The 23,482-nt window shown below is 38.9% G+C and overlaps 2 protein-coding genes across 3 annotated transcripts in view; one reads left to right on the forward strand and one right to left on the reverse strand.

Moving 5' to 3' along the window:
• The window catches only part of LOC142324193 (G-protein coupled receptor 143-like), a 77,487-nt gene extending 56,917 nt beyond the window's left edge, over positions 1–20,570 (reverse strand). For both annotated transcript variants that reach the window (XM_075364952.1, XM_075364951.1), the window contains exons 1-2: positions 19,914–20,570; positions 8,319–8,430 (exon numbers count right to left, since the gene is read on the reverse strand). In XM_075364952.1, coding sequence (XP_075221067.1) covers positions 8,319–8,430; positions 19,914–20,066 — 265 coding nt within the window. In that variant the 5' untranslated portion in view covers positions 20,067–20,570. The remainder of the gene's footprint in view (positions 1–8,318; positions 8,431–19,913) is intronic.
• A 589-nt stretch (positions 20,571–21,159) lies between these two features.
• On the forward strand, positions 21,160–23,023 carry ais (DExD-box helicase 52). Its single transcript, XM_075364953.1, has one exon. It carries the CDS (start codon positions 21,306–21,308, stop codon positions 22,938–22,940), a length of 1,635 nt encoding a protein of 544 aa, XP_075221068.1. The 5' UTR covers positions 21,160–21,305; the 3' UTR covers positions 22,941–23,023.
• Positions 23,024–23,482: the final 459 nt, after the last annotated feature.

A 23,482-nucleotide genomic window follows, 5' to 3' on the forward strand; every position in this document is an offset into this window, starting at 1 on the left:
TAAATTATGGAGGGCTTTAAAGTGCTGGAAAGGAGATAATAATAGCCAAGGTAATGTACTACGAGTTAAAAGCTATGTAGAAACATGGGTCAGAGAGATCCAAGCCAATATTTATTAATACATAGCACTCCTGTCTTATTAGAGATGGGCCAAGCAGGGGGCGGCCGAGACCCCCCGACTATACCCCGAAGGTCAGTGAATTGGAAAATCTTCTGTGAAACTCTCCAACGGGATTACAGACCTGCGCATCCTTAACTCCTGACCACACCGGAGGAAATCGACGAACGGTCGAACGCGTCACATCGTCAATGACCGAGGCTCTGTCAAACAGCTCTACGGAAAATACCACGAGGCCTATCCGTAATAATCTCCCACCTCACGTCTCTGATGCTATAGCAGGAAAGCGCCGACTGAGGAGGAGATACCGAATCACCGTGTACCCCGATGATAAAAGGGCTTTTTATATTCAAACGGACAGAGTGAAACAGCTGCTGGCACAACATCGAGAAGATTCATAGAATAAATACCTCGCCTCGGTCTCAGATGACCAGTCCTCGGTGTTCAGGCTAAACAAAAAACTACGAGAAGGAAAGAAGCCCCGCCACCCGGTTGTGGGGCAACGAGGCCTTCTGGCATATTCGGAAGCAGACAGGGTGGAGGTTTTCGCCGACATCCTAGAGAACCAATTTACTTCACACCACCCTCCCGCCCCAAACAACGACCATACAACTGAGGTGGAGTCCTTCCTATACTATTTATATACTATTTAGCACAGGTGGAGGACGCCCCACTAGAAATAGACAAAGTCACTGAGGCGGAGTTTTCCGCTGCAATCAAAGCCACAAGCCCCGCCAAGGCTCCAGGTGTTGACGGGATCGGTGCCCGCGCATTCCGGAATGTTCCACCCGCTCTTATAGCGACCGTAACTACAATAGTCACGTCAGTTTTGTACGTTGGATATTTTCCGAATTGTTGGAAAACTGCAAAGGTGGTATGCCTACCCAAAGCTGGGAAAAGTCTGCTCTTTCCCCAGAATTACAGGCCGATTTCCTTATTACCAGTGTTGTCAAAGCTTTTCGAAAGGATTTTCCTGGAGAGACTTAGGCGACATTTGAGAAAAGAGTACGGTCTGAGCAATTTGGGTTCAGGGAGAGCCACTCGACGTCCCTCCAACTGGTTAAAATAATCGACAGTGTTGTCGGAAGCCTAAATAGAAAACCGGTAACTGCAACCGTTTTTCTAGATGTGGCTAAAGCCTTTGACAAAGTTTGGCATAGCGGCTTGCTGTATAAATTCGCACATACGACGATTCCCTGTCGCTATGCCAGATTGATACGGTCTTATTTACTAGACCGCCAATTCTTAGTACGCGTAGGAGGAACAATCTCCTCCACCAGAGACGTAGCCGCTGGAGTCCCCAAGGAGCAGTGCTTTCGTCGTTCTTGTACACGGCCTACTTCAACGATATGCTGCTGTCGGAAGGAGTCAAAACAGCTCTATACGCAGACGACACCGCATATTATTATGAATCCGGAAGTGTAGATTACGCAATCGAGAGACTCCAACGGCAATTGGATCTAGTAGAGCCGTGGCTTGATATGTGGAGAATCAAGATCAACGGTGAAAAATCGGTAGCAGTGATGTTCACATACAAGACACGTCCTCCAGCCAGGCAGCTGGAAATCTCAGGAGAGAAACTCCCCTTTGGGAAAACAGTCTACCTGGAAGTAGTCCTGGATAAACGGCTTACCTTAGGAGAGCATGTTAAATATGTGACCCAAAGGGCAAAGGCCGTCATGGCCTCACTATACCCAGTACTGAACAGAGCCAGCCCATATCCATTGGCGACCAAATTGCTCATTTTTCGGCTATACGTCCTGCCGACTCTAACATATATTTACCCGGCATGGGGAGCTTTGTTGAACTCCACGCTTCAAAAGAAATTAGAAGCCATCCAAAACATAGCGTTGCGGACGATATTTGGAGCACTGTGGTTCATCAGAAACGTCACTCTTCGCTACGATGCAGGACTACACACCGTATCCGAGGTAGGGGTGGCGCAGGCATGCAGACTGTTCGGGAGAGCGGCCGTGTCCGAAGACGGCCATCTCCGAGACATCTGCAGAGAGGACCGTACTCCACAGGGTATAAGAAAACGGCCTCATGTCGTATTGAAAGAACCACCCTGAAGAGGCGGTACGAGAGTCAAAAAATGACAAACCAGGCTTACGAGCCTCTATATCGCGTAACCTATAAATGGAAACCGCGCGAAAATTCCGGCCGCGAAAGTGACCGTTTTCGCAATTAAATTTTGTTAGAACTTTAAAAAGCTAGACAACATCCCACACCGTCCCACGAAGAGACCACAATTTCATTTAGTCAGCATACGCGACTCCCTCTGGAGAACGGGGCGTATTTCTCCCGTCAAATAACTAGGGCTCCGATAGGGGCAATCCTAGCCCATACCTGCTGGTACTGAAAGGACTTCAACGGATGGACTGAAGGGGAATCACGCCGGGATTACTAGGCTCAAAAGCTTAGTCTCTCACGGTCAGAACCAGTAAATAAATTTCACGATGGTCCATACGATAGGAATGCAACTTACCAAATCCGTCCATAAATAAAACTTAAAATTTATAACTGCCACTAAATAACCGATGAAATCCGCCCGATAATAGAAAGATACAGCAGCAAGGGACATTGTCCAGGCTCTGCGATCTGTAGGGAGAAATATTGAAACTCCCGCCATTCTTGCGTTCCGTTCCTTGTGACGTTACCGGTTGCCACACCACCCCCTCCATTCTAGTCCTGAGGGCTAGAATTAATGGCTCCGGTAAAGCCCTGAGGGGCTTTACTGGAGGTCGTCTTTAGACCCTCTAACTGATTACATCTCATAGTCATCAGCCAGGCCTCGGTCAGGATGCCACCGATGTAAATGCCTCAGCAGACATTTGCATCAGTAAAATACAGATCAAATTTCACCTTCACGTAGGCCTCAAACGGACATCTTCACATCCAACCTAGCATGATTCCCTCAAATTAACTGACCGAAACCGCGGAAGCGCGAACCCCGGGCCTTGTAAAAACACCGTTTGTGACTGTGAATGCCTCAGAAAACGAATTTTAAGTTATATCAGTGCTACACTCATACCAATCAATATTATGTTTTAGGCAACATAGAAATTCAGGTCGACGCGCAATTAAGTCGACAAATTTATGTCACCTAACAATGGGAACGCAACCTCATTCCGGTCCGCGCAGGAGCCGGGGAGAAACCCCGAACCCCCACCCGGTCATCTTATGTTGGAGACTCCAGAGACGGAGTGTCTCACAAGCAAGGGCAGCCCGGAACTCTACTTCGTTAAGCGAATCCTCTTCAATCAGTAGCAGGGCGTCGTCGGCGTAAGTGACGACACGACAACCACATGGCAACCTTAAACGTAACATCGAATCGAATTCTATGATCCAATCAAGGGAACTCAAAACACTGCTCTGAGGGCATCCTTTAGTTAAGGTCTTTCGAACTTCCGAGCCGCCGTCACGCAGGGAAACGGTCCGATGGCTGAAATAACTTGAGAACACTTCAAGTTCATTTCGTGTACACTTACGCTTCTGCATCTGAAACAGGGCAGAGGGCCACAATAAGTTGTTAAATGCCCCGGATATGTCCAGAAAAATCCCTAATACATATTTACGTTGACTAGAGGAAGCTACGTCCATAACCTTTAGTATGGCATCCTCAGTGCTCTTGCCCGGTCGGAAACCATACTGGTTGTCCTTAACAAATGATCAGCAGCCAAACTTACATTAATACGTAACTATAGGACCTTCTCAAACACCTTGCCAATCACGGGCAAGAGCGTTAGTGGACGGTAAGAACTAATAGTAGGATCTTTGTCGCCACCTTTGAACAATAACACAAAGTCTCCGAGCTTCCAACACGCCGGAAAGTGGCCGGCGAAGAGCAACCTATTATATATTCTAGTTAGAGGATCAAGGACTACTGGAAGCGCTCAGACGAGGAGCTCTACTGTGATACAATCATATCTGGGGGCCTTATGCCGTGCCATACTACAGATCACTTGGCACGCTTACGCTTCAGTGATCTGAGAAGATTGTAAGTCGGTCTCGAAAATCGCGACTTCCAGCCTGACACGCCGGTTATATGAAACCACGCCCACCATAGTGTCATCCAGGAGCAAATCATTCAGCAAAATGTTAAGGACACGGTCCTTATCAATTACCACATCCTCGCGGGTTGACAAGAGGACATCTTTCCTGCGCTTATGTCCAAGGGCTCTATACACAACGCCCCAAGAGTCTCTATTTCCTTGATTCTGAACGAAGGAACGCCAGGAATTAAGCTTGGAGGACCTAATACTATGAAAGTACCTCCTAGTCCTCGCTCTGCGGTCATCTGCAGTTAGGGCACCCGTTCTCAGTTGGTTCACAGACTGCTTCTTTGCTGTCAGATTCCGAAACGACAGCCACATATACGTTCCCGGCCAATGCCTCTAGGAATGGTGAAGTTGCCAGTGCAGAAGTGAAGTTTTCTGCCAGGACATCTAATAGAAGGCCGTCAAGGTCTCGAGAAAAAATCTCCAGTCTGGACTCCAACAAAGAGAAGAATTTCGGCCAATCCGCCCTCCTATGCAGAAAGCGCCCCCGGTAAACAGGAAAGTGTCCCTCATGGCCATCGCACAGCTCATCCGCTACTTCAAATAGTATCAACCGATGATCGCTAGAACAGTTGTCGACCACAGACCAGTCAAGGACCCTGCCAGAGATGTCCCTACCAATGGTGATGTCAATATCTGTACCTGTAAATGCCTTTCCGTTAACCGTACCGACGTAAGTGGCCAACTGGTCTGCAACATTAAAGACCTCGAAATTGTGCTGCGCGACGAAACTGTCAATTAAGCCACCGCCATGATCAGTGACCCCACTGTGCCAGAAAAGCGACTTCGCATTAACATCGGCACCAATAAGGATTGGACCGTTACCCACAATACCAAGGATCCTATCCCATCTCGCTAGGTGTTCCTCAGTGGGATCCCTGTATTGGAAATATGAACTAACAACTGTAAGGTTCTGTCCGCGAATGGCAAGTCTGACCACAACATGATGTGCGTCAGAAACCTGCCGTATGATGACACTATCAAGCGACTTCCTGCAGACATACAGTATGCCCTACACAAAAGTTTTTCCAGCTGTGAAAACCTGGCAGATCAACCCTAATTACATATGTGTACCGCAGAAGGACAACATCGAGGCTCTGTCTCTCCACAATCTCACTTAACTCAACCTGGACTACATAAGCACCCTGGGCATTCCTTACAAAAAACCCTGGGCATAAGCACTCCTTACAAAAAACTGGGTGCTAATGATTCTTGTGCAACCTCTTACAGTTAGCACAGGCCAGAGCACCGGACCTATGCAAACAGTCGTCACGCTTGTGGCCCTCCTCGCCACAATGGGCGCACTCCAAAGCAAACTTACAAAATTTAGCCCTGTGACCATATCTGCAGCACTTGAAACTTCTTTGGACTTCCACGTACTCTTTTACTCGGCAGGACCCTAATCGATAAATAGTCTGCCTATAGACATAGATTTTTGAAAGAGACCAGAACTTACCTCAAAGACTCCATGATATTTCTGGGTATCATGCCTACCTGTTTTAAAGACCAACCTGCAGTCCCGCCAGAAGGCGGCTTCATCCAAATTAGTGTTCTGCTCCTTTATGAGGTGCAAGACATCTTCATCGGTCAGGTTACGGTCAATATCATAGACTATAATATGGGGGCCTACGGGTTCTCTTCGGGTCTATTCTCACATTCAGTGGCTTAATAGGCGTGGAATCTCTAATTGCCTGAATGGTCTCCGTATCATCCTCTACCACAACTAAACCCTTGCCGGTCTCTTTAATGTTTCTAATTTTAAGACCTTTCCGGTCACCCCGAAGGGCAATCTGGAGATCTTTCTTCAGCTGAGTACTGGACACAGCCGAGCCTCCGCCCTAATACCAAATGTAACTTCAGTTTTTTTAGAGGACTGGCTGGTTCCATATCTGCCCCTGACCACCTCAGCATACCTACGCGGTTGCATCGGAGCCGGGGCCTATTTCTGAGCTACAGCTACTTCTGCAGGCTGTGAGGCAAGATTTTCGAACCCCTCGACAAGAGCTAAGAAAGCCGCTCAGAAGAATTTGAGTCAGGGCAATAATCTCCTCTTGGTAGCAGCACTAGTAAACTTGGGGTTTGCTAAATAGGAAGACAAGCCACCCACTTCTGCCAAAACATCATGGGCCAAAGGAGCAGAGCTTCCAGGCCTGCCCCCGCTTTTCAAAAACTCTTCAATAGATGGGTTCATACCCTCCTGGGTGGTCATCCCTACATCTACCTCTGAACTATTGTCATCAGGATCAGTGTTCGAGGAGATCGAAAGATAAGGCTCCAGCTAGGCTTCTTATATACCTCACTAACATCTGGTCATGGTCGAAGATGTCCTGACCTAACAGTATGCGAACAAAATGCTTGCTGTATTCCTTCTACTTAGATGTTGGGCACAAGCCCACAAGCGTGACGACTACCCGCAGCAAGCCACAGGCAACTGGAGACCTTCTGTATTCTCCTGTCACTCTTTGCACCTCTTCACCGCTACTGGATCAAATGTGTGAAATCGAAGATCAACACACAGTTACAGACTACAGCCCCTGCTCTAAAAGAGTGTGACCAGGACTACGGGTAAAGGCCCCTTTGCTTGTAACAGGAGTCGTTGCCACTATTTTCGCCGCTATGATGCAGGTGCTCGAACAAATCGTGCGCCAAATCCTCTGAATCCCCGTGAATCGTCTAAACAGTAAGGGCACAAAACCATTGTAACAGTTCTCAGACAGCAAGATTGTGAAACTGGGGAAGGTGCACACTCAACCACTAGCTCAAAAACAGCACTGTAAAAGACTTTATACAATGCAACCTCTGTTCATGAAAAGAAACCAGAGGTTATATGAGACTTACAATAGAAATAACTTGGCAACCGTGTATCTACAGCAAACAACTGAGAGGCAAAATTAGCCTTCTCTCTATGAGTTTTTCCTCTTTTAGCAGCTCAATTATATTAACTCATAAAATAATTATTTATTTGTACATTAATATCACAAAAATAAATTTGGGTTAGCAATAACTTTTATAAAATATGTTATCAATTTGAAATAAAGACAGACAGAACCTTGACTCATGTTTTTACTTTGTTTAGTTCCAAAGATAAAATTGATTTACAAATTGAATAACAGGTTATAAATGATTAAAGGTGCGTGAAATCTAAGGGTTGTAAACTTAATAGGATGGGCTACCTTTTGTAAATATTTGAACTGGTGTTGAAGTTCTGGCAAATAATCAAACTCAAGCTAGCAACAGAAAACTCTAAAAATGATGTCTTTTTCTGTTCTCACAGTAAAAATATTCCTTAAAAGTTAGAAGTAAAAGCATAAAAAGTCAATGTCACTAAATATGGAATAAAATTATGGAAAATTTATTTAACTTGTTTTGAAATCAGGTTGATAGTTTGATTTTTATAGGGCTTCAAACTTGAATGCATGTAATTTCTGTGCCAATAACAGCAGTGTATTTCAATAATGATGATATAAAAAAACTAGTAGGGCACAACATGACAAGTTTTAATGTTTAAATGGTGATTATGTTGAAAAATAAAGAAAAAAATTTATTTTGTAAATAACAAATAAATTTATATTAAATTATTACTTGTTTTAAATTTATCATTACCATACATTTCTTTTGTAGATGACTTGTATTAGTACACATTTAAGTTATTGACTTGAAGATTATACAACATCACACACATATTGTGTGTATCAGTAAAGCCAGATATATACTATAAATAAACAACTTTTGAGATTGTCTTAGTTTTTATTAATATCTAAGAATATTTATTTCTAAAAATTCTATTATCATGAACTTAGTCAGCCATATCCTTCTTTTATTTTACTTTTTTTTTTCTTTTTTTTTTCACGTTATTTCATGTGACATATGAAACAGGTTTCTGAAATTTTAAAACTTATTTCTACAGATATACCTTTTCTAAAAAGTTACAATTTTATTAACAGCAGAATCAATTTACATATAGTAATGGTAAATTTAATTCACTTAATTTAATAAGTAGCTTAATCTTAACTAATCTATAAAAAGAGTAATATTTTTTTTCATTAAAGAAAAAAATGTAATTAATTAATTACAAAAAACAGAAGTAGCAACAAAGTTTAGAAATTCTACAAGAAATGTATTTGATTAAAAGAAACATACCAAGAGCAGCTAAAAAATCAGCAAATGCCAACCATACAATAATTTTCCGACCTCTTAAGCAAACCAATGGGACCCAACGATGTTTATGAGTTAAATCACGTTTTGGTAAAATCTGTAACAAAGAAATCTATTAATTCCAAATCTACTATTAATTAAGTTAGAAAAAGAGACCTGGATTTACTGACAGAGTACTGATTTTTATTTTTACTAGTGCAACTTTCAGATAGGAAAAACCCCTGAAAAATCCCACAACTAGAGATAACATTGAGATAAGGTACCTATTAAGAGACTAGTAAGATTTGGTAGCTATCGTACCAGCTTTTACTGAGATGAATGGAACAAGATTAAGGGGAAGAGGAAAGGGCAGAGATGTGAATAACCAACCAGTAGAGGACTTGAGTTCCTTAGAAGATTGTGTCAATATAACACAATCACATTGTGTTAATATAACACAGTGTAGTTGTTAATAAAGTAGAAACTTGTTAATTTAAATTAACAAGAAGTTAAAATTGTTCACATTAAACGAAATCGACTACTTAAATAGGGATGCTGGAACCCTGTTCCAATACTGTTTTTTGGGAGAAATAACAAACTCTCCTTTCACATAAAATTTGTTTTAACTTAGTTTGGTCAGTGGTTTATTTTAACATAAAAAAATAACCTAAATTATAAAAATTAAACAGCACAAAAATACTTGCTTTTGGATATCTGTAGATAAACAGCGACAAAATAAGTTGCACATCTGACTCACGAAAAAATTAAACATCTGATATGAAAACGATAAGTTTTACTTCTTATCAATCTAAACATCAAAATGAATGTGCATTTTTCATAGCATTGTCATATAGCCAGCCATCTGTGGCTGTGGATCATACATATTATTGTAGTCTGCTGTATTACGAAATCAAACATTCCAGTACTGGTAAATTTATTAGCACATTCCTTGTACACAAAGTATTTTTTCATAGAAAAAAAACAGTTGTTTAGTTTAGGTTTTAGTCCATACCAGTATTAAATTGATCGACAAAAAAATTAAATACATAAATTATAGAAACATTTTGGTGCTTTAGCAAAATAAAATGAGTCAATTCACTATTATATCAAGACATACAACAAATAAAGAATTCTCAATTTCCAGTTAGACTTGAAATTCTATAGCAGTGCAAGTATACTTATCGTGGGTTATTAGTGCTATAATATTACTTTCTATCAATGGCATTAATTCCAGTGCAATGAAGGTTAATAAGGTTTACTGGATTTACAGATAGAATGCTTCACTTAAACTGGGTTTGAATAACCAAGCTACAAGTGAAAACTGGTTGTTAGAATTTAATTAATGATAAAGTAAATAGTTGCAGTGAGAATGGATAAAACAAGTAAAAGAAAAAATGTACCAAAATTATTTTAAATCAGTTGACTGTTTCTCTAGCTAATATAAACAAAAAATTTTTAAAACAGATGGGCATTTTACCCCAAAATAGTGAAACCCAAAACAGTTCACTAATAGTACCACATAATTAACTACTCAAAAAATGAATATGCAAATTTTTAACATAAGTGTTACAATTATCAATCATCATAATAGATAATTTAGAAAAGAGATAGAAATAATAATAACCATTCATAAAAACAGGGAGCAGACATGATTTAATAACATTTTAATAAGAGATATTTTTGTTAATAAATCATTGAGCAAAAGTTATCAACCATGTAATTGGTCATATTAAAAATTCATCTCAAATAATAAAAAAAAAATCTGTAGCTTGATAAACACATCTGTTTTATTACTATAATTAAAATCACTCTTGCATAACAAAAATAAATACACATATGAATATGATTAAAATAAATTTAATAAAAAAGATCTGGTGTGACAAGCACGTGGTCTCTTCCTAAAAATAAAACCACAAAATGTACTATTACATTAAAACAAATTTTTCAGTTTAAGATTAGTTTAAATGCACACAAGTTATTGAACAATGTTTTGTAAAGGATTTGTATTTATAAGGTTTACACAGGCAGTTATTGTAACAAAGTATAATAGTAACAAACTTTTTCATTTAATTTGTTCTTAAAGCTTTTTCAGAAAAAACCTAAAATCCTTACTAAAATTATGTGGTAACTGAGATTAATTATAATTATTTTTATTAAAAACATTTAAAAATACAAGCCTGCTTCCACTCAGCGACTGCGAACATAATTCATAACAATTAGTTTTATGATTTCAAGACAGGTTTTTTTTTATTTCCATTTGTACTAGCACTTTTAAAGATACTTAAAAAATCTAGAGATTTCTGATTTTGGTAAAAAAGGTCATTAAAATCGATTGGTGTTCAGCAAAGCTATCATTAATGTAAAGAATTAACTATGTAATAAATATATGCAAAAACACATTTGTACAAAGCAATAAGCTGCAATCAGATGTAAATAATAATCATAAATAATTTAAAACTGTCCAATAGTTATAACACTTTTTCGTTTCAACCGGTTAAAAGCAAAAAAATTGTGAAAAAACATATGAAATAATGTAATAACATGTAATTTATTTTAGAAAAAGATGTTTGGATATTTATATATAGTAATATAGATACTTATGTATATCTGCTAGACTTTGAAGAGCTGGGCATAAAAGAATCGAAATCTGCTGTTGGAATTTAAGGAATCAATGCTGAACTTTTTAAATATGGTATGATTTTTTTAAAATTAAGATTATTACACATTTATAATATGTGTTGGGACGTGGTAGATAATCCTTTGGGATTATCTGGGATTAACTGGTGTGTAGCTACATCTCGATTCCCTCCCGAGGGGATAAGATCCCGCCTCGTAGCGTGTCCGGTCGCTACACCACCCCCTCCGTTCCTAGCCAGTAGTGGCTTTAACGGAGGACATCTTCTCGCCCTCAAACTGATCACATACCACAGCGTTCAGTTCAGGCCCCGCTGAGATGCCCCGAGGGACATCTGCATCAGTAAATTCACCCCGAGATAGTTTTAGGTTGATGCCTTCAGAAGAAGACAACAGACACCTGCAGCTACCATGTCGCCCTCAGGAACTAAGCTAGAAACCTAACCGCGGACTGAAGACCCCGCGCCTAATTCTAACCATTTAATGAGTCAATTTCATTAAATGTCTCGGATTCGAGGCAATAACTAACCACAACAGCAACTTTTCCACTAAAAGTGTTAATCGCAACAAAATTTAGACCTAGTTCCGTTAAAGAACCCCGCTAACATTAAACTCATCATGAGTGCAAAGTTAACGGACTCCGGTCCGGTCTACCGGGGAGAGGAGAATAAACGCCTACTCCCACTCAACTCCATCGCGAAGTCCCGCGTGACATTCACCTTCTTCCGCCGTCGAAACGCCGCCGCTTGCCACCTGAGCGGCACGAAGCCACGTCCCGTCGACAGTGTAGTATGCTGATAAAAATGTCTCCGTCGAAGCGCGACCGCACCCCCCGGGACAAGGAATTCCATGCCCGTTGGCAGCGGCCGCAACTCCGCCGACGGCTTATCAAATCAAATTGACACCTCTTAAACTAACCGTGGCTCGTTGCCGAAGCGCCTACCTTCGGTCAATCAACTGCCCAGGCGGAACCTAGCCACCTAGCCAGTAGCCTTCCTACTCTACTAAATCCCTTCAGCCGCCCTGCACTGGGCGAAGCCAGCCACTATCGTCCACTCACTGCGAGTCCTCCAGTTGACTCGCAGATCCAAAAAGGAGTGTACTCTCTCAAGTTCCCTACCAACTCTGGTAAGCTCAGCGTCGTACCGCGGACAGATGTATAGGACATGGTTCACCGTATCATCGACCCTACACCCGGACACAAGCCGGAATCAACCAACCTAAACCTCGCTAGACTGTCCCTAAAGACACCATGTCCCGACAGAAATTGAGTAGTATACCGAGGGGGAAACCCAACTAATAGCACGCAATTCCCTAACATTTGGAAAAATACCATGCGTATATCGACCAGCAGAAGATTCAGCCCACCTAGCTTGCCAAGAGTCAAAACCTTGGTCTTCAATTTCCCGCATACGCCCTGAAGTAAGAAGGCCTTCCTTCTTAGAAATATACCGCTGGCTACGCTCTGTAGCCAAAATATCCCCTGGCGTCATGCCAGCAATCACAGTATCTGCCTCTCGCGAAACAGTCCTGTAACCGCCGACAACAGCTAACAACAGAAGACGCTGGGCTTGTAACAGAATGTCCCTATAACTCTGAAATTGCAAACGATGAGCAATGAGACGGGCGCAGCGTACAGCATAATGGCCTCACAGACACCTTTGTAAAGAATACGCATGGTACGGTAATTCAACCGCCAATCGGGATGGATCGCTCTGCGGACGCCGAAGAAGGCATCTATAGTCTTCTTCGCCACAAACTGGAGGTGCTCCTTGAAGAGAAGCTTCTCATCAAGGATAACACCCAGATACTTCTGAACGGGGACATACCAAATTGGAAGGCCGTCCATCACAGCCCGCGGATGGCGGGTTGCGGCTACCCGGCCCTTCAAAAACATCATCGTGGTTTTCTCCACGCTGAAAACCATCTTATGCTGAAGACTCCACAACCGCAATACCCTTACATGCTTGTGTCGCTCTGAGCTCGATCTCGGCTCGCGAATTGCCCTCGACCAGCAGCAGCCCATCGTCGGCATAAGCCACGATGCGACAGCCGCTAGGCATCCGCAATCGCATGAGAGAGTCGAACTCTACCACCCAAACGAGAGGACCTAGAACACTGCCCTGTGGGCATCCTTCAGACAGGGTCTTTCCTACCTCAGAACTGCCGTCACGAAGAACGACAGTTCTATCGCTGAAGTAGCTTGAGAGTTCTAATCTCGTCTCGCGTGCAACTGTAACAAGGCTGAGGGCCACCACAAGTTATTAAACGCCCCGGATATGTCCAAGAAGACACAGAGTACATACTTGCACTCGCTGCCTGACGCCAAATTCATAACCCTAAGTATCGCGTCCTCTGTGCCCTTACCAGGACGGAACCCATAGTGATCGTCCATCAGCATATGGTTAGAAGTTAACCTACAATTGATGCGGAGGTACAGGACCTTCTCGAAAACCTTACCAACTACGGGCAAGATCGTCAGAGGACGGTAGGAAGAACTGACAGTGGGCTCCTTGTCACCACCCTTGAAAAGCAGCTTCAAAATACCTCATTTCCAACACGCTGGGAAATGCCCAGCAAACAGCAACCTATTGAATATCCTAGTCAACACACCAACAATGATAGGCAGAGTGCAAACAAGGAGTTCCACCGTAATACCATCATATCCAGAGGCTTTATTCCTAGCCAGGCTGCAAATTACTTGGCGGATCTCCGCTTCAGTAATTTCAGCGGACGTCGTCAGAACGAAAACCAGCAACTTCCTCTCGGACTCGTCGATGATACGAGGTCTCACCAACCTCGGTATCATCTAGAAGAAGATCGTCCATTAGATGAGTAAGGACACGATCTTTGTCGATAACAACGCCATCTCGGGTCGAGAGAGCCAACAGAAGAATGTCGCATCTCCTCTTATGACCAAGAACTCTGTAAACGAAACCCCATGGTCCTTATTCCCCTGCTCTTGAACAAAAGAGCGCCAGGAATTATGCTTCGAAGACCTAATTCTATGAAAATACTCGGTCCTCTTCTGACGATACTCCGCAAACAGGACTGCACACCGATCAGGATCACGCGCACGCTGTGCGGCTCTCCTGAGTCGGCCCACAGCCTGTTTTATCGCAGTCAAGTCCCGAGTCCACCATCCAGCTACTCTCTCTCGGCCCGTGCTCCGGGGGATAGAGAGTTCGGCGGCTTCAACCACCGCAGAAGAGAAATTCTCTGCCAGGTCGTCTAATCGGACTTTGTCCAGGGTGCGGGTGAAAACCCGCAACCTGGCCGAAAGGATGTCAGAAAACTTGGGCCAATCCGCCCGCCTGTGCAGGAAGCGTCCCTGCTGAACAGGAACGTCTGCCCTATAGACATTGCGCAGTCCACCTAGCCAATCAGAAACAATTAGCCGATGATCGCTTTCGCAGTCATCGACTACTGACCAGTTAAGAATCCTACCAGGGATGTCCTTATCCATGGTCACATCAATGTTGGTGCCACCAAAGGCCCCCGCAAACCAACTGCACCGGCGAAGGTTGGCAACTCGCCGGCTACATTAAAAACATCGAAATGATGCTGCCCAATGAAACCTTCTATCAGTTCACCGCAGTTATCCGAGATCCCACTGTGCCAAAGAAGCGATTTGGCATTCGCATCAACTCCTATGAGAATAGGACGACCCGCTACCAGCCTAATAATTACATCCCATCTTTCCAAATGAAGTTCAGCGAGATCCCTGTACTGAAAGTACGAGCTAACAACAACCAAGTCCAGACCATCCACGGCAAGCTTAACAACGACGTGATGCGTGTCAGAGGCCTGCCGTATGAAGACACTATCTAATGACTTCCTGCACAGAACGGCGGATTTGCTATCCCCAACGTGGAACTTGTTCCAGCCTGAAAAACCTGGCAGATCACCCTTGACCACGTTCGGGTGTTTGAGAAGGGCAACATCGAGGCTCCGTTTTTCGACAGCTTCACCTAACTCTACTTGGACCGCATAGGCACCCTGGGCATTGAGCTGACCGAACCTAACCATCGAGAGAGTTGAAATAAATCTCAACCACTCTCAAGTAGCAACCGCACTCCTTTCTGTTGCGGAGTGCCTATAACTTTTGCGCAACCTTTTACAATTGACGCAAGAGGACTCTTTCTTCAACGGACAGTCGTCACGCTTGTGGCCCTCCTCGCCACAATGCGCGCAGACCGACGCATATCTACAGAACTTGGCCCCGTGGCCATAGCGACAACGCTTGAAGCATCGCTGCAAAAACGCGACAGGATGCAAAGTTCAGGAAGATTCGTCCCTCGAACACGAACTTCTGGTGGAGAGCAGCACCTAACTCAAAAACCCCGAGATACCGTGGGACATCGCGCTTCCCAGTCTTGAAGACTAGCCTACACTCTTTCTTGAAAGAAGCCTCGTCCAAGTCGGTATTCTGCTCTCGCATGAGACAGAACCTCCTCATCGAGCAGGCTCCGCTCAATGTCTTACACAATGACGCGGGGCCTTCTCAATCGCTTGGGGTCAACCTTGACATCAAGCTTCTTTACCGCTGGAGACTCTGCGATGACTCGGACAGTCTCCTTATTATCAGCAACCACTACCAGCCCTTTGCTGGTCTCCTTGATGTCCCTGATTCGAAGCTCCTTCCGGTTACTGCGAAGAGCAACCTGGAAGTCGCGGTTGAGGTCTTTGCTCGTGGTCTGCGAGCCCTCAGCCTTATTGATGAAAACAAACTCTGGCTTTTTAGCCACCTTGCTAGCTTCCCGCTTGTTCTGTAAAACATCAGCGTAGCGCCTAGGCTGCGCCGGGGCCTGAACAACTTTGGGCACAACAGCCCTAACCTCCTTGGGCTTGGAAGCCAGGGTCTCAAAACCCTCGGACAAAGCCGCTACCGCAGATTTCACCCGGAGTATTCGCGGCAGCATGGTTTTCCTCGCACCTGCGCTGACGCCTCCGGGAATTGACAAGAACTCAACCAAGTGATCCAGGTCCTCCTGGATTACTTTTGCAATCTGGGCAGAACTGCCAGGTCTGCCCTTGGCCTTACGAAAGTCTTCCACAGCCGGCGGCGTTTTTACCCAGGTGGGAGCGCCCGTGTCCATCGCAGTCGACTCGTCATCAGAGGAGGTTGATGGCACAGGCTCCGGCTTGCGCTTCCGCCTGGACTTACGCACCTCCTGGAAATCTTCCATGACCGAAGATTCCCTAGGTGTGTAGCTACAGTAATTTTCATTTTTAAAAAAGCTAATAAGAGAACTATAAAATTCCAGAGACATGAGTTTATGAAATCTACTCGTAAAATTTACAGCCAAATGTGGAATAGAAGATTAAAAATAATTACAGAGTCTAGTATTTGAAGTTCAAAATGGTTTTAAATATACTACCGTTTTACATAACGGTAGACCTACATAAATGGTCGTACAATTCAAAAAATGATAGAAAAGGGGGCAAATATAACTTAAGAGACAAATGCAAGTTTCATAGACTGTTTTAAAGCCATAAGTTCCATACAAAGAAGTAAATTATGAAAAATCCTAACCATTTCATAAACATTGCCAACATTATGCAACTTATGTTTCACTAAAATTGTAATTAAAATACTAAACTGTACATTACAAGAGGTCTAAATCAATAAAGGACTTACACAAGACCTCTATTTAACATTGTTCAATCAGTTTTCTGATGAGATTGTAAACTGCTGATGTAGAAAGTAAATGGTGATAATGTTGGAATGAGACTGTGTAGTTAATGTATCTCTATTCACTGATAATAGAGTCGTAAGCATAACAGCAGACAACCTGAAATATTCAATTTTTCAGCTGGGATAAGTATATAGTACACTATATACTTATCCCAGCTATATGGTCTCTATATATATATATATCAACAGCAAAAAGCAATAGGATAAATAATGACTTTCAGAAGGATGTGGTCAATCAAATCAAAGATTATCTTGAAGAACAGTATTTTGAAATAAGTGTCTACCTTAAACTACTAAGAGTGTACCTAACTACAACATAGACTGTACCTAGGAAAGATATGTATGTGCACAACAGGATCGATAGATTTAAGTCAAACATGTGGAAATATACATAGCAGCCTGAAGAGAAAAATCTCTAAGAATGCATAGTTAGAATTTTATAAGGCAAAGGCTGTTCTCCTTCTAACTTACAGTAATGGGGCCCAGCTTATACACACAAGGAAAACGAGCAGATCACAGATAGCTAAAATGAGATTCATTAGAACAATAAGTCGGATAGACCTTGAAACAGAAATATTTGTCCAGAATTAGGAATCCTGGTTTTAACTGGCAAAATAAAGACTTACAGAAAAAGGTGAAGAAAACAGGTAAGGCAAGTGCTGCCAGGAAGGATCTCTCAAGAAGCAATGAAATACAAATCAGAAGAAAGAAGGGTAGACAGACAGACCTTATTACTATTACTATAATTATATAAAGACAGATATTCACCAGAACAGGCACATATGGCTACCTGAGAGATAGAAGATAACATCTTTTATCTTTTTCTACACCTATTATATCAGTACAGTATTGTGTTATCTGTACATGTATACTATGTACAATCTATGTCAATCTACATACATTTATTTGTGACAACAAAGCAACCAACATGAAGATGAGATAAATTTTGAGGCATATTATAAGTATTTTTCAAATGAATAAAAACTTCTATATTTATGAGTGGTAAAAGAGAAAATTTAACTACTATTTTAACCAAGTATTTTACTAAAATAACTGGAGTTCATTATATTTCTATAAGATGACTTGACACCAGGTTACAAGACAATTTTAATGATTAAATTTTATCATTAAAGCCTCCTTGGGCACATAAGTCTGTTATGAATTTCTAATTTCCACATATTTACAAATCATCACAAACAAATTATCATATACAAATAATCATTTATATTATCTCTCTTACTTACTTTAAGCAACTTTTTATGAAGGCCTAGTCTACTATTTCATTTTTTTTAAATTTTAATTATTTTTTCATATTATCCAATTACTTATGAGATGAAAGTTACCTGAATGAAATTTTTGCAATAAACCATTTGTAGAATAGTTCTATTTTACATATCTAAAAAATACATTACACTGCGCGCTTTTCATTACCCAACAACTGAGTGTCCCACACAGTCAATATTTAACAATTTCTTTAATGGCACTGTTTTAATAACAAATAGTTTGAAACGTTATGCTTTGAGCAGATGGTTTGTGATCAACAAAAATCCCCTTAAAGAAGCGAGTGTTCTTCTTGCAATTTCAATTAAAAAAAATTAATTCAAACTTTTGACTGAGATAACTAATTAAAAATACTTTCAGCAAATAAGTTTTTTTAAATTAGCATGTAAAATATAGACTCCCTTCATACTCTAGGCAAGGAATGACTATACCTTTTAAAATAATTTGTAAAGATAAGTTGTGACTTTTAATGGAAAATAAATTTCTGTGATTTTAAAAAATAAAAAAAATATGTATTTCATTCACATAGGTTAATACTTTTGGTACTTACGTATTAACCCCACCGCAGCTACAGCTACAGCTTTATTTAAAAACAAAGTAGTCAATCAGATTTCAGTGGAAACAGAACAGTCTCTTTATTAATTTTAATAAATGATTATTTATATTTATTTATTTTATAAATATAATTTAACCAAACTTAACCTACGCTCGCTAACCTTGACTAATTAACATCGTAATTTTTTTATTTTTTTAAATTATTTATTATTTAAATAATAAAATTGCAATAATTACTGAATTTATTAAATAAATACTCAAAAAATGACGGTGTTAATAAGTCAAGGTTAGTGAGGTTAAGTTATAGTTATAAAATAAATATTTATTTATTTATGTTAAACTCTATATCAGCCCATTTTCCACCGAAATCCGATTGACTACTTTGTTTTTAAATAAAGCTGTAGCTGCAGTGGCGTTAATACGTAAGTACCAGTAAATTTTCAAGAAAAATCTACACACAATTAAATTTATTAGTTCCTTTTTATTTGATGACAACAACTGTTTAACAACCAAAATACAAAAAAAAATAAAAAATCTTGTTTTGCCAATACTTTCCAAGATGTTTCTTGAATACCAAAATACAAATCTTGTTTATTTTATTTCTTTTTAATATTCTTGAAAAATTCTTTATTAAAGTTTATCTTGACAATTTTTTAATACTAAAAGCTGTTTAACTGTAAAGTTCCTTCATCCTGTTATAACCTGTCTACAAAATTGAGATATAATAACCATTTTTTTGCATAACAACATTCTTATATGAAATTTTTTTAAGTCTCGCATACATCAACTAGATTTTTAGAGTAATGTTAGTTACTACTGACTCACCCTTCATAGCCTGTGACATGATTCAATACTTAACATTATTCAAATTTTATTTTACATGATTTACAATCAAAATTTACAATTTTACAATTGTAATCATTTTATCTTTTTAAATAAATTAATTTAATTATTTTTTTATTAATAATTCAATATGTTAGAAACAAAATAACAGGTACATCAACAATAAAAAAATACAGAAATGTATTATTATATAATCTTTTCATTATATAAACACTGGCATTAAAAATGCATTTTCTCCTTGAAGATAAATATTACATAAAATAATAAATTTAAAAAAAATTAATTATAATTATATTATTAAGTAAAAATACAGTCAATGATCATTTCTCACATAAATGAAATCATAATTTTTACTTATGTAATATTTCACTACTTACATTATGCAAAAACATTGAATTAAATTAACAATAAATTCAGTTAATAATGTGTTTTTAGTTGACCAATAGACATATTTTTACTATATAAAAAAATTACAAATATTTTTATTACGTATTAGATACTAAGCATAAATATTTACATCAGTTTGAAGAATATATATACCACATATGCTACATAAAGACAAATTTAAAGTTTAAAAAATATAAAATTACCTGATATGTGGCTCCTATAATACCAAAAAGTGAAGACACTAAGCAGACTACATTGTATGGGGTAGAATTAAATTCCATCATTGCAAAAAATGCTGGGCTTGATTTTTTACCTGGTTTAAGGCAACAAAACATTTGAATAGCTGGATCTGCCATTGTGGTTAAAATTTACTGTATCTTAGCGTTACTAACTATGTCATAATCCTTCTCGCGACTATATCACTACTTTTTAATTAATTCATGGTCCTACAGTACCGGTACGTAATTCTTAAATAAACTACTGTTTTAATTACGAACATTTTTATTCATATAAAGATCACAAGCTTTAATTTTATTAAATAATAATAATCTACAGCTACAGTTTTCATATCACATTCAACTGGATTCGTATTTGCACGACGTTATCTTTATGGTGTGATTACATAACCACACCTGCATACACAGGTACAGTACGACACCGCACTTATCGATACAATCTTACAAAAATAAATCACCCTTTTAATAAAAGTTATTAATGTAGCAAGATAATTATTAAATAAAAATACTATAAATAACTGATGATTCAAAATGTTAACTACACATAACACCCACGAACTTACTGAAAAATAAATAACATTAACATCAAGCATTTAAACCGCTTTAAGTCTCACAACTGCCAACTGCGGCTTTCAACCAATAAGAGAAGTCTATTACTTTTTTTTACAGCATAATAATTTACAAGATAGTAAATTGGATAATAGAATGGTTTGCAGCTAGCGCTACAGTGAATGGAATAAACACTGCTGATCTTCATTTCTCGTTATTATCCTTCTTTTTTTCTATTTTTAGCCTCCAGAACCACCATAAGGTATTACTTACGAGAATGATTTATATGAATTTAAATAAAGTGTAGTCTTGTACAGTATCAGTTCGACCATTCCTGAGATGTGTGATTAATTGAAAACACATGTTACCCTAAATCTGGCTATTACCCTAAGCAAACGAAAAACTGTAAAAATTACTTTAATACTTGAAAATTTTATTTACATTAAATTACATTTATTTATATTATATTGCTATCATCAATCTGCTAGTAAAATATACTAAAAATTAAACTTGTAGACTTTTCGCTTTATTCTACATAAATGTACCATCTTATATATTTTTTTTTATTCAAAACAAATTAGTCATTGTGTATTTATATGTATTTTATTAATTATTCTGATACACTACATTCTTCAGCAACATCACTGGTTTGCATTCCATGCAATTTTTATTAACTTCATTACCATACCTCGGGTGACTAAATTGATTGTTGTAGTATAACCTCAAATTTTAAGTCGTATGTTTCTTGGTAGTAATCTATTGCAAGTTTTTCTGATTATAAATTAAGGTGAGTGAAATTAAATTAATGCAATGGATGCGCATGATATTTTTCGAAAACTTTCGTATGGAGCTAAATTCAATACAAAAATAACTGCCAGTGATAAAGTGTCATCAAATATTGACGTGAAACATGTGCACAATGTTAATAACAGAATAGATTCAGTGAAAAAAAATGTTAGTGTTAAACCTGAACCATACGATGAATTTATTTTATTGGATAGTATTAAAGCTGAAAGTGATTGTACTAAAGTAAAAATAATAAACAAGAAAAAAGACGATAGAAATAATCATCAACGAGACCAAGAACAGGAAAGTATTAATCGTATCAGAAAAATTAATCGTATTTCTGTAGTTGGTAAAAAGGTACCGAATCCAGTAGAGACATTTGACCAATTAATTGATCAATATAATGTTATGCCTCAAATTGTAGATAATTTAAAACTGTGTGGATATACTGCTCCGACACCTATACAGATGCAAGCAATACCTGTAATGTTAAAAGGCCGGCAAATATTAGGTTGTGCCCCTACAGGATCGGGTAAAACCGCAACCTTTCTTGTACCTATAATTAATAATCTTGCAGAACCAAGTAAAAATGGTTTTCGTTCTCTTATTGTTTGCCCCACAAGAGAATTAGCAAGACAAATATTTAGGGAATGTAACCAGTTAACAGAAGGTACAGGTTTAATAACGCATTTAATTAGTAAAGTAAGTCAGAAACATAATGCACAGAGTGTTAATTTTACTAAAAAGTTTGATATACTAATAACAACACCTAATCGTTTAATATATTTGTTAAAACAAGATAAACCAATAAATTTGAAAAGTGTGGAATGGTTAATTGTTGATGAATCTGATAAATTATTTGAAGTTGGTGTTCGTGGTTTTCGTGAACAGTTAGCGGATATTTATAGAGCTTGTGATTCAGCTAATTTAAAGCGTGCTATGTTTAGTGCTACTCATACGTATCATGTTGCTAAATGGTGTAAAAAAAATTTAAAAGGATTAATTTTTGTTTCAGTTGGTCATAGAAATACAACCACAGATTTAGTTGAGCAGAAGTTGTTATTCGTTGGTAATGAACATGGTAAACTTATTGCATTTCGTAATTTAATACATGAAGGTTTACATCCACCTGTATTAGTTTTTGTTCAATCCAAAGAACGTGCAAAATCTTTGTTTAGTGAATTAATTTATGATGGAGTCAATGTTGACATAATTCATGCTGGTAGAACACAGTTACAAAGAGATAATGTTGTGAAAGCATTTAGAAAAGGTAAAATCTGGGTTTTAATTTGTACAGAGCTAATGGGTCGTGGTATTGATTTTAAAGGTATTAATTTAGTTATTAATTATGATTTCCCACAATCAGCTATATCATATATTCATCGTGTTGGAAGAGCAGGTAGGGCTGGACGACCAGGTAAAGCTATTACATTTTTTACTGAAACTGATAAACCAGCTCTCAGATCTATTGCAACAGTTATGAAAGAATCCGGTTGTGATGTACCTGAATACATGATAGGAATGAAAAAAACAAATAAAAAACTTAAGCGTAAATTAGAAAATTCTGTTCCTAAACGTTCCACGATTTCAACTACACCAAAATATTTAATACAGAAAAAGAAGAAATTAAAGCAGATGACAGCTAACCATAATAGATAAAAAATGGATGAATTAAATAAATGTAAGTTTTACAATTAATTGTTTGTATTCGTGTATAAATAAATTTTATACTTTAAATTCTTTATATTAGTTTTTTCCTAATGTTTAGTCTCATTACCCTTTTTTTTGCTGAATTACAAATATGTATTTTTTTCAAGTCACTTGATATGGCTTGTATAGTTTGTAACAAAAGTATACATTATATTTGTTTGTGGTTCTACCGTGGAACCAAATGAATATTTGGCAATACTGAGCAGTTACTTGATCAACTTCATTTGTATTCATACATTAATATACCAGTAGATTTGCTTAGGATCAGGAAAACAAGATCTAAATGTCAGATAGCAGGTTGGATAGTGGGTGACCTGTGCAAGGTCAAAGCTGAGAGCCGCATTATCAATACTATAGTCAATTAGCAATAAATTTTTTAAGTTATGGCAACCTGTTCAGAAGCTTAATCTGTTCTGTCGATAGAGGCTAGAGTTTAAGTTAAACTTTTGTGGAGAGAGGTTAGGTATTAATTACCAAGATATGGCAATTTT

Source organism: Lycorma delicatula, chromosome 4, assembly GCF_047948215.1.
Source record: "Lycorma delicatula isolate Av1 chromosome 4, ASM4794821v1, whole genome shotgun sequence".
Classification (NCBI taxonomy): domain Eukaryota; kingdom Metazoa; phylum Arthropoda; class Insecta; order Hemiptera; family Fulgoridae; genus Lycorma; species Lycorma delicatula.

Coding starts and splice junctions, on each gene's coding strand:
- ais (XM_075364953.1), top strand. CDS start 21,306: ATGGATGCGCATGATATTTTTCGAAAACTTTCGTATGGAGCTAAATTC.